The sequence below is a fragment of the Chiloscyllium punctatum genome, chromosome 12 (assembly GCF_047496795.1).
Source record: "Chiloscyllium punctatum isolate Juve2018m chromosome 12, sChiPun1.3, whole genome shotgun sequence".
NCBI classification, from domain to species: Eukaryota; Metazoa; Chordata; class Chondrichthyes; order Orectolobiformes; family Hemiscylliidae; genus Chiloscyllium; species Chiloscyllium punctatum.
The window spans coordinates 23,198,765-23,211,342 of NC_092750.1; the positions used below are offsets into that span (position 1 = coordinate 23,198,765).

Here is a 12,578-nt window from a genome sequence, read left to right on the forward strand (position 1 = left end):
CTCCCTGACCTGTAGTAGACTTTATCAGGTGCACGTGGGCTCTAGCAGTCTGTTATGTCTGTTGCACTACTCCTGTGCTTCTACTGTAGAAAATCATAATGCACAGAAAAATGCTTCCTGTTTTAAAATTTTCAAAATTTGTTTCTGTAGTTGGATTTGCCAGATGTTTTGTTATGGATGGAAAGTTGCACTTAGATTAGATTCTTACAGTCTACTGTTTGTCATTATTCACACTGTTTGCTTGTATTATTTAAGAAGCATTTTCTGTTGTCAAATATAGGTTAGGACCAAACAAGTGGAAAGAAACTCTGACCAAAGCTGACTACGTATTTTCTAAGGTTGATTTTTGGAAAAATTGTAATGAATTAAATATTTGATTTTAGTATTGAAACTTATTTCACATATTTGGTAATCTTAACACTTAGCCGAGAAATTCCACCTGCTCCAGATGTGTGTAATAACCTCTGTCTAAGCATATTTATTAGGAACATATCTGACCTACCTATTGTTGGTTAAACTGATTATGGTACCCTGTTTGTTTATGCCTGCAGTTCATTCAAGATCTTATTCAACAGTATAAAGAACTGGTGAAAATAAATATTACATTCAGGAGAGTTCCGCTTCCGGGGGAGCTTAACATGGGAAATAATATTAGGAATGGGCCATTTGGCCTGTTGCCTACTCCATCATATGTCCATAACATGATGCATGAGATAATGTGACTGAGGAGCAGAAGTTGGCCATTTTGATCCATTTGAGTCCACTCTGCCACTCAGTGGCCTGGCTAATCTGATAATCCTCAACTCCACTTTCCTGCCTTTTTCTGATAATCAATATAGTTTTAGCAAGACTTCCCTAACCTCCCAGGCTGACCTTTTACTCATTCATTTTACTGGTCAACTGGTCTCTCACTTTGGGCTCCATCTTCACCTGTTATTTACTACTTCCATCACCCCCTCACCCCATTTTCAACAGGTATACCAAATGTTTCCAAGCTACAATCAGTTCTGAAGGTCACTGCACCCAAAAGGTTAGCTCTGCTTTCTCTCTACAGATGCTGCAAGACCTACTGAGCTTTACCAGCAATTTCTGTTCTTGTCCTGATTTCCAGCATCCACAGTTCTTTGTTTTTTTTTTCTTATTGTTAAACTGCGTTCCCATTGAAATAAGTAACATAGAATGAAGTTTATTTGCCATTCACATTACCCATTGAACTCCTATATTAGCCTTTTATTGTGGATGCATTAAAGACCACCCCCCAAATCCATCCGTGCTGCAGCTTTCTGCAGTCTTCCTCCTTTTAAATAACAATCAGCTTCTTTATTTTCAATAGTGCATAATGTCCCATTTTCCCACATTGTATTCCATGTGCCACGTTTTTGCCCCACTCACTTTATCTGTCCATATTCCTCTGTAGACTCCTTGTGTCATCCTCACCACTTGTCCTTTTGCCTGCTTGTCATATGTAAACTTGGTGATAGTACATTCACTTCCAACATCCAAATCACTGGTATATATTGTAAATAACTGTGCCACAGTACTGATTCCTGTCCCATTCCACAGTCTGCCATCCTGAGGATGCCACCCTCATCCCAACCATGTCTTGTATCAGGAGAAAGTAAGCACTGCAGATTCTGGAGATCAAAGTCGAGAGTGTGGTGCTGGTAAAGTACAGCAGACCAGGCAACATTCGAGGCGTAGAAGAATCAACATTTCGTGTATAAGTCCTTCATCGGGAAAAAGCCAATTCTCGACGTTGATCCTCAATACTGGGCTCTTAGGTGGCCTTGTGTGCAGTAGCCTATTAAATGCCTTTGAAAATCTAAATATAGTGCTTTTACTATTTACCTTTTGCCCAACCAACTTGCTGTCAGACATGATTTCCCCTTCTTGAAGCCATGCTGACTCTGCTTTATATTATGTATGTCTAAATGGATGAATTGAGTTTGGGAACATAATGAGTGTAAACTGACTCTCTAAATACTTTGCTATTTCACCCTTTTTTAATAGACTAACATTTTCCCAATGACAGCTGTTAAGCTAACTGGTCTATTGTTGCCTGTTTTCGTCTCATAGCCCTTTTGAATAAGGATGTTAGACAGGAAGTTCCCGGGTTAGGAACACCCTAATTATGAATGTCCCGTCCTTACGAACCGACCTCTGGCTTCTCAGTTTTGAAAATTATTTTAAAAGTCTGAATTACAAACAATGTTTTGTCCTAACAAACGGGCGGACTAATTAGCCCATATCTGTTCTGACTTGCATCAGCATTCTTCTTTTGAACAGCGGAAAAAAGGAACTCATTCTTAACCTTGGAACTTCCTGTATTTGCAATTTTCCAATCCTCTGAGAGTTTTCCAGAATCTAATGAATCTTGGAAGCATCCACTATCTCTGCAGCTTTAATATCTAAGGATGCAATCAATCATGGGAAGATTGGGCCTTTATCCCCATTAGTTTCTTTATTTCTGTTTCAACATTCAAAGCTTATGGCCTTTTAGTTTTTTGATTGTTATTTGTTGGCTTTTTAAATGTTCCCATCGTATGGTTTATCACTAATCTATGCCATGTTAGATGACTTTTCTTTCAACTTAGTACTATCCTTAACTTCCTTCATTAACCATAGATGGTGTTTTCCTGATTTAGAATTTTTCTTACTTGCTGAAATGTATGTTTGCTGTGAGTCATGACCTGTTTTCTTAAATATTTGTCGTTGTTCTTCATTTTTGTTGCTAAACTCCTTTCCTCGTCCACTCCAGTGAGCTTTGATGTCATTCCTTTGTGATCTGTCTTAAGTTTAGCGCAATTGTTTCTTACCCAAATTTCTTCTGTCACACAGTGTGTTAAGTTCGCCCATTTTTTTTGTCACTGTGTCTTAGATAATCTTTTAAATTCATCACTTATTAAACCTGCCTCATGATACATTACAGGTCCAAAACTGATTTTCACAATCTGCAAGAAGATTCAAGTCACCAAAGTAATGCATTAACCTCTTACATGTCCTCATTATCTCCTGATTTATTCTCTACTCTACATTATAGCTACAGTTAGGGGGTCTATACATCCCATCAGTGTCTTCCTCCCTGTTATTTCTTGCCTCATTATGGATTCTACGTTTTTTTAAACAAAGAGCATCTAAGATGCATTTGCTGCATCTCATACTATGAAAGCTAGTTACTAACAGCATCCTTTCTTGCCTGCATGCCCTTCTGAAAAGTAACATACCCCTGAATATTTAATTCCCAGCTTTGTTTTTTTGTAACCATGTCTCTGAAACAGCTATATGATCATACATGTAACCTCCTATTTGTGCCAGTAATTCATTTGTGTTTCAACTACTGCATGTGCTGAAATGAAGATTCATTAATTTTGCCTTTTTTACCATTTTTCCCCCCTTTGAATCTGAAATGCTGCTGTTTTTCTATGTCTGTCCCTTTCTGGTATACTCTGGATATCCTTACATATGCAGCTTTCTTACAATGTTGTCATATCATTTTGCTTTGTAAGTCTGCATTTGTTTCCTTTTCCTGCCCCCAACCACCACATACCACGCACTCATGTTTATTTTAAAGTCCTCTTACAGCGAAGGCCAACATGCCATTTGTTTTCCGATTTGCTTGGTGGCCCTGCATACTAGCTTTTAGTGAGTTGATGAACAAGGACGTAGATTTTCCTTTCAAATATCAACATTTGTTAACCCCCACCCATTATTTGGTGAAAGAATAGACTCTGCAAGTAAGCAGGAAATTCAATAAAAACTCAGTACTGCCTGTCATTTTCTTGCCCTTTCATTGAGCTTATCCAAATTTCTTGAAGTGTTCTTGCATCCATTTAACTCTCATTCCAGCCTAGTTCTGTGACATCAGCAAAACTTGAAAATATTGTGTGGGCCCCACATCCAAATCTTTAATTTAGATTGTGAATTTTTTTATTAAACAGTAGCTAGTATGTAATGAGCTAAAGTACATTCAAACTTTTTGTAAATTTTGACTTTTTCCTACTGGTCCTTGACTGAAATGTTATTAATGAGCCCTTTCTAATGATTTTCTACTAAGTCTAAAATAGCCCAATCCCTAGTTAGTTTTTCAGTGTACTGCTTCAGAAGCCCATCTCCTCTACAACTGCAGGAATTCATCCCCCACAGCGTTGGTGCTAATTAGATTTACCCAATCTGTATATTAGTTGAAGGTGGCCAGTATTACACTTATTGCCCTTACTACATGTATGTCTGATTTCCTGATTTATACCATGCACAACTTTTAGGCCACCAAACTATAATAATAAACAATTCCCACCAATGTTTGCTGCATCTTGCTGTTTCCTAGCTCCGACCCAAACTAATTCTGTATCTTTATCTTAATGCACTGATCTTATTCCTTGAGAGTGCTGTGCCATCTACCTTTCATCTGCCCATGTCCTTCGGAAATGAGACCTATTCCTGTTCAATTGTGTTCTCTGTACTCGTTACCCTGTAACCATGCCTTTATTACAGCAATGGAATCATGCTCCTTCTTTTCCATTTATACCTTTAAATCACCTGTTTCATCAGGAATGCTGCGTGCAGTAATGTGGGATGCCCTTAACTTTGTCTTTTTAATTTATTCTGCATTTTGGTCTTGTTAAACACTGGTCTTTCTTTAATTTTCCTGCTCATTTTGAAAATACTTTTCTAGTTTCTTTTACTAGTTTACCTTTGCCACCCCACAAACAGTATGAGCCAATATGCTTGAGGATGTTTGTCCCAGTCCTGCTCAGGCACAACCCTTTCTTCTTTTGTAGGTCATACCTGCCTCAGAACTCAAGAGCAGTAATCTCAGGATTACCTAAATGTTACATGTTCATGAACATAAGAGGAAGTTTGAATAAATTGGCCAGAAATCGAATGTCCTCCATGACTAATTCGTTCAATTGTTCTGATTTCCTATTGCTACGTTCATGAGCATGTAACATTTGGGTAATCCTGAGATTACTGCTCTTGAGTTCCTGTTTTTAAATTTCCTAGCTCGCTGAAATCTGGTTTCAGGATCTTATCCCTCTGCCTTCCCATGTTATTGTTACTGATGTAGACCAAGATCACTGGCTTTTCAATCTCCCAGAAGGAAGTTGTTCAGCTGTTGTTTAAAATTCCTGATCCTGGCACCAAGATGATACATGACTCAAGTGTAATTGCATTGAAGAGTGCAGAAATTCATGTCTGTTCTTCTGTTTATGAAATCACCTATCACTGTTGCCCTTGCATATTTCTTTCACCCCTGCTAAGCAACTGAGTTACTGTGTTCTATGGACTTGGCTGATGGTGCACTCCTCTGAGAAATCTTTGACCTTGCTATTATCCAAAATGGAAAGCTGGTTAGCAATCTAGATCAACTCTGAGGACTTCTACACTATTTGCGTTTTTCTTTTGGATAGCCTTTTGGTCACCTGTTTTCTTTCTGCATTTATGCTCCTAACCTGAAGTGTGACAGTCTCCCTAGAGTTCTCTGCTGTGTTGATTCACCACAGTGACTCCTGCTGTTGCTTGGATCCTGAAACTCAGAACTCAAAAGTTTTGCAGCTGGTGACACATCCTGTAGTTTTATTTTGTCATAAACATATGGTGCATCCACTGCTTCCTACACATCACAAGAGGCACCTTGCCTTGCCTGAATTGCCCTCGCCTGCCTTATGTTGAAAGTATATTTATTATATGTAATTTAACTTACCAGTTAATCATTGATCAGCATCTTCTCCTGTAATAAATGTTGGAGGATGGAAAATGTAGAAGAAAGGACACAGCCTCACTGAACTGCCTCATTTGACAAATGCCCGTCTTCCCTCTAGTTAGCTGCACTGTTATTCTTAGTTACATCAAGTGGTGACCAGATGTAAAAATGTGCTAGCTTGAAATGAAGTGTCTTTAAGAAACCTAGAAATAACTTTGACTGCTTCTTTTTAGGAGGTTATACAGCTACCACTGGACTTTGTAAGACAATTGGCAATGAAGATCCAACCAGAACGGCCAGGTATGATGGAAAAGTGATTAAAAATTCTCTTGTGTCTTATCCATAAAGGAGTTGAATATCTATTCTTTCAATATTATAAGCTTGTTGAGGCTGGATTAAAAGGAATGGAAGTCTTCAAGTCTGAATGTTGCCCAGGCTGTGCTGAAAATAGGCACAGACAGGTAGCTTCAGTATCTGAGGAGTTGCAAATATTGGTCAAAACTGTACAATCATCAGCAAACATCCCCATTTCTGACCTTATGATGGAGGGAAGTTCATAGAGGAATCGGCTGAAGATGGATGGGTGTAGGATACTATCCTAAGAACCCCTACCATAATACTCGTGAACTGAGAATGTGTTAGGAATATTCAACAATATCAGAAGCCTCTGGTTACCGTTGAAGAGAAGCCAAATTTGGTGAGCCATATAAATATAGTGGTTACAGGAGGAGGCAAGGAATTTTTGCTGCTTCCACCACTGGAACAAAGTGAACAACATACACAGAAGCAGCTCCATGTGGCTAACTCCATAACATCTTCCACTACCTAAAAGAACCAGGACAGCAAATGCACAGAAATCTAATCACCCAGGAAGTTCAGTTCAAGCCATCATGACTCAATTTCTAGATGCACTACAGAAATTCACCAAGGCTCTGCAGACATCAGTTTCCAAGCCCATGACCACTACATTGTAGAAGTTTAAGAGCGGTAGTTACATAGGTATGCCACCGCGTACCTGTTTCCTTCCAATCCACACTCCATTCTGACTTGGAAATATATCATCATTCCTTCATTGTTGCAAGATTGAAACCTTGGAACATCCTCTCTTAGTGTTATGTGGCATACCTAGACCAAATGGACTTCAGTGTTTCAAAACCCGGTGGCTCATAACCACCATTTTAAGGTAAATTAGAAATGAGCAATAAATTATAGCCTTGGGCCAGTGATGTTCATGTCACAAAAATAAAAACAGAAGTTGAGAGTGAAGCTTTTTATATAATCACTGACCTGTTGATATTTGAAGTGCTTGCTCGTCTTGGGAATATTTGGTTAATTAAAGACATGCCAAGTTATCACATCTTACATGATTTTCTTTTACCTTTATTTTGTCACAGAGGAATCTGGGTATGATTTACACAACTTTGTATACTTAAATTATATTCAAAGGTTTTTAATTTTTTGACCTTGTGTACAGTGAAAAGGTGTTGCGTTTAAATCAGCCACACTGAGGTTTATTGTCTATCTTTGAACCAGACAATGGGATATCCAGACCCATTGTCTTTTGTTTTGAAACAGCTATGGCTAGATTTTATAGCGCTCAACAGAAGGGACTGGGGACAAACTCAGCTGGTAACTTAGTTGAATAGTGACTACTAGGACAGTATCAAACTACCAACTTGCTATCTAATCAGAGGAGAAAGGAACACTTGGGAGGAATACGTGTCAAATATATGACAGTCAGATCATAAGATGTGGGAGCAGAAGTATGCCATGAATAACTACTATTTAACAAGATCATTGCTCAGCTGATCATGCTGAATTCCACTTTTCTACTTTTTCCCCATAATCCTTAATTCCCTTCCAGTAGAAAAATCTGTCTATCTCCGCTTTGGGTATACTTAACAACTTGACTACGACAGCCCCTACAGAAAAGAATTTGCGGCTTCACTTTGCTCTGAGAGAAGAAATTCCTCCTCATCTCTACCTTTTAAATGCGTGACCACGAACTCTGTGCCCTCTGGTCCTAGGTTCTCCCACAGAGGGAAATTACCTCACTCCATATAATCTTTCAAACACCACCTCCTCCCTTAACGTTGTTTCAATGTGATCTCTCGTTCGTCAAACCTCCCAGTGAAAATAAGCCCAACCTACTCAACTTGTCCTTGTAAAATTCCTCCATGCCCACAGTCAATCTTGTGAAGCTTTTCTGAACTGTCTGCAATGTCAGTATATCTTTCCTTAGATAAGGTGCCCAAAGCAGTTCACACCATTTCAGGACTGGTTTGGTGAGTGCTTCCTTGTGTCATCCTTAAACTTGCATTCCCATTTATTTTTGTAACATTCACGAACTTGACATGGTGTATTCACTTCCATCATGCAAGTCATTAATATAGATTGTAAATAATTCTGACCCCAGCATTGATCCCTGAAGCATTCCACTAGTTGTATCCTGAAAATGCCCCCTTTTTCCAACTGTGTTGTATTAGTTAGCCAATCCTCTGTCTATGTTAATAAACTATTGCCAAACAAAGAAGCCTTATGTAGTAACTTATCAAGTGCCTTTTAAAATTCCAGATATCTCCTGGTTCCAATGACCTAACCTGCTTGTTAATTTCTCAAAGAACTATAAGAAGTTTTGTCAGGTACCACTTCCCCTTTGTGAAACCATGTTTCATTAAATTGTGTTTTTAAAGCTGTATGACATCTTTTATAACAGATTCTGACATTTTCTCAATAGAAGTTCAGCTAATATGCCTGTAGTTAGAGTATTGTAAAACATCTAGGTCTTTTCCTGAGTCTAAAGATACTACCAGTAAATCCACCATCTCTCCATCTACTTCCTTTGAAAACTTAGGATGCAGCCTATCTAGTCCATGAGAACTCTTGATCTTTTGGTCCCGTTAGTCTTCCAAGTACCTTTTAGTTTCTGTGATTGTTATTGTATTTACTTCCTTAACCCCTCCTTTAGCTCCTTGACTGCTCAAACCTTCCTTCCTGCTGTATGGGCATCCTGTTTGCTGTGCATGGAATGTTGAAGGAGTGTTGGCGAACTTTACTTTTCTGTAAAGACTAATGCAAAGTTCTTACTGTGCTTTTCTGCAGCTTCATGGCACTCAGTTATTATTTTCCCAGCTTAATTCTCTAATGGCTCTATGTTCACTTACATCTTTTTAAAAAATATGTTTAAAAAAGTTCTTATTGTCTCTTTTTACATTACTTGCTATGTTACCCTCAGTTTGTTTTCTCCTTCTTTGTTCTTGTTTGGTCACCTTTTGTTGGCTTCTAAAGCTTCTATGATCCTCTGAATCAGAGCTGTTGATGTCTAATGTTGATTTCCATGGAAGTGCTGGTTATGGCGCACAGTGAGCTAGTAAATTTAAAAAAAAACTGTTGTCTTACTGAAATGTTCCTCCATTCACCTGATAATTAGAAAAATCTCTGCTTTTACATTCGGCCTTTTTAGAATTGTAGTATCCTTACAGTGTGGAAAAAATCTCTTTGGCCCATCAAGTCTGTACCAATCCTCTGAAGAGCACCCTCCCAGATCCAAACCCCCATTTTATTCCTGTAACCTGGCAGTTTGCCATTGCCAATCCAACTAACTTGCCACCTAGCTTGTGTATCCCTGGACACTATGGACAATTTACCATGGCCAATCCAACTAACCAGCGCATCTTTGGACTGTGGGAGACAACCGGTGCATCCGGAGGAAACCCACACACAGTCATCCAGGGCTGGAATCGAACCTGGGCCTCTGGCATTAAGGCAGCAATGCCAATCACTGAGTCATCGTGCTGCCCTCTTCAAGCATGTGTCATGTTGCCTTTTGGAAAATTGACAAAAGTCTAAGAAATCTAGCTGATAAAATAAAGGGATTTCCTTCTTTCATGCTTGGTTCACATTATTGTGCAAATTAGGTACTGGACTGTTGAGATGAAGTCCCAATTGCAAATCATGCATAAAAACTATTGTTGCTGCATGTATGAATATTATTGTTATCCCCAACCGTATTCATGTTCAAAGTAGTCCAGGTTCTTTAATTGCTTAAGAGTCATAAGAGCTATGCAACACAGAAACAAGCCAGTCGACCAACATGTCCATGCTGATTAGATTTCCTAAATCAAACTGGCCCCATTTGCCTGCATTTCACCCATAGCCCTCTAGATCTTTCCTATCCATTTACCGATCTTCTAAATGTTGTAATTCTACACATCTTTGCTACTTCCTATGGCGGCTTATTCCATATGTGCACCACTCTGTGGAAAAAGTTGTCCCTCTGGTCCCTTTTTAAATCTTTCCTTTCTGACCTTAAACCGATGCACTCTAGTTCTTGGACTCCCCTACCCTTGGCTATTCATCTTATATGTGCCCCTTGTGATCTTGCCTCACTAACCAGTCTACCCAAGTGGTACCTTGTCAACAAGTACCTAGACACCATCCAAAGCACTGCCCTCATATATCTACATCGTCACCTCTTCAAAATACTCAATGAAATTTGAGAGACACTATTTCCCATGCAAAAGCTATGCTGGCTAACTCTTGTCAATCCTTGCCTTTGTAAATGTTGGTCAGTGTGGTCTCTCAGAATCCCCTCCAGCAATATATCCACCACTGACATCAGGCTCACCAATCTGTAATTCCCTGGCCTTTTCTTGCAGCCTTTCTTAAATAATGGCACAATATTCGCCATCCTGCAGTCTTCTGGCACCTCACTCATGACTGTTGATGATACAAATATCTCTGCTTGGTGCTCCGCATTTCTTCCCTAGCTTCCCACAATTTCTTGGGATACTCTTGATCAGGTCCTGGTATTTATCTATCTTTATGCATTTCAAGAGCTTCAGCACCTCCTTTCTGTAATGTGCACTCTTTTCAAGTTTGTTAACCTTTAAGGAGCCCTATCCTCTCTCTAGTTACTCTTTTGCTCTTAATATAATTGTAGAATCTCTTTGGATTCTCCTTTACCTTATCTGCCAAAACTATCTCATTTCTTGTTTTTGCCCTCCTGATTGCCGTCTTAAGTATATTTGTACACCTTCATACGACTCAGGGGATTCACTTGATCTCAGCTGCCTGTATATGATACATGCTTCCTTTTTCTTGACCAGAGCCTCAATATCACTGAATGTTCCCTACTCCTGGCAGCTCTATCCATTAGATTAACAGGAGCATTCTGGCCCTGACTTCTCTTTACATTGTTTTTGAAAGCTTCCCACTAGCCAGATGTTCCTTCATCTGCAAACAACCTTGCCCAATCAACGTTTGAAAGTTCCTGTCTAATATTATCAGAATTGACCTTACTCCAATTTAGAACTTCAACTTGTGGACTGACCTATCCTTTACATAACTTCTAAAACTAATTATGGTCACTGGTCCCAAAGTGCTTCCCGACTAACACCTTAGGCACTAGCCCTGCCTTTTTCCCAAGAGGAGGTCAAGTTTTTCCCATTGTTTTGTAGGACCATCTACAGATTGATTAAGAAAGTTTTCCTGAAAACACTTAAATTCCTCCCCATCCAAGCCCTTAACACGATGGCAGTTCCAGTCTATATTTGGGGATGTAAAATCCCCTACTAATACCAACCTATTATACTTACAGTTAACTATGATCTTCTTGCTCCTCAGTTTCCCACTGACTATTGGCAGAGCCTGTAGTACAATCCCATCACAGTGATCATTTCCTCTTATTTGTCAGTTCCACTCGTACAGCCTCACTGGACAATCCCTCAGAAATATCCTCTAAGTACCATCATGTTTTCCCTAATCAAAACTGCCACTCCCCCCTCCTTGCCTCCCCTGCTATCCTTCCTTTTAACATCTGTACCCAGTATAGTGATCTGCCAGTCCTTTCCTCAGTCATGCTTCCCAGTCCCATGTACCCATTCATGCCCGGAGTTCATTTGCCTTGCCTGTCAGGCCCCTCACATTGAAAAAGAATGCAGTTTAATTCGTCAGTCTTCCCTCGTTCCCTGCCATGACCTTGTTTCCCTTGTCTATCTAACTTGCTCTCTTTAACTTCTGTACTAACCTCAACTATCTCTCTTTGTCTCACTGCTATTTAGAATCCATCACCTGTCAGTCTTAACCCTCCCGGGTAGATCTCGCAAATCTCTGCACTTGGATATTAGTTCCCCTCTATTTAAGGTGCAACCTTTTCCTCTTATACAGATCACCTGTACCCCAGAAGACATTCCAATGGTGAAAAACGGAAACCCTGCCCTCAGCACAGCTCCTCAGTCACTTATTCATCTCCCTATCCTCATTATACCTACTCTTACTAGTACTTGACACCAGGAGTAATCCAGAGATTACTACCCTTGAGGTCCTGCTTTTTAACCTCTTGCCTAACTCTGCAACTATCATACCTGCCCATGTTACTGCTGGACATAATTCCCAGGTACATCTTACAGCAGTTCCAGATGTTTTTTCCCCATTTTTGATGTGTACGTAAATCAGCTTTCCATGCAAACATCACTGCAACATTGATTAATGTAATGGAATGCTGAGGTGGATGAAGCACGTATACCGGTGTCTTATTGTATTCCAAATATTTAAGCATCTGAATGTTACTTTTTGTGGTTGCAGGATAAAATTAGCTGCAGTAGATGGGAAGAAAACTATACAGGAGAACTGACTAGTAGCTTCAAGTCCTTCAATACCTTGGATGTGAACCAATAGAATAAACTTAAATATCTGTTGTAGGAACAATGCTTGAACTTAATTATAAGATGATTGAGCACTTAGAGAAACTTAGTGATTAGAGAGAACCAATATGACTTTATAAAGGGTAGGTCATGTCTCATGAATTTAACTTGATTCTTTGAAAAGTAGCTGAAGTATTGTATGGGGAATATGTATGGATGTTCTTTACATAAAA

General features: G+C 39.3%; 1 protein-coding gene across 1 annotated transcript in view; it reads left to right on the top strand.

Annotated features, from left to right (window-relative positions):
* ippk (inositol 1,3,4,5,6-pentakisphosphate 2-kinase) overlaps positions 1-12,578 on the top strand; it is an 85,187-nt gene that overhangs the window by 38,209 nt on the left and 34,400 nt on the right. The window contains exon 4 of the mRNA XM_072582116.1: positions 5,935-6,001. Coding sequence (XP_072438217.1) covers positions 5,935-6,001 — 67 coding nt within the window. The remainder of the gene's footprint in view (positions 1-5,934; positions 6,002-12,578) is intronic.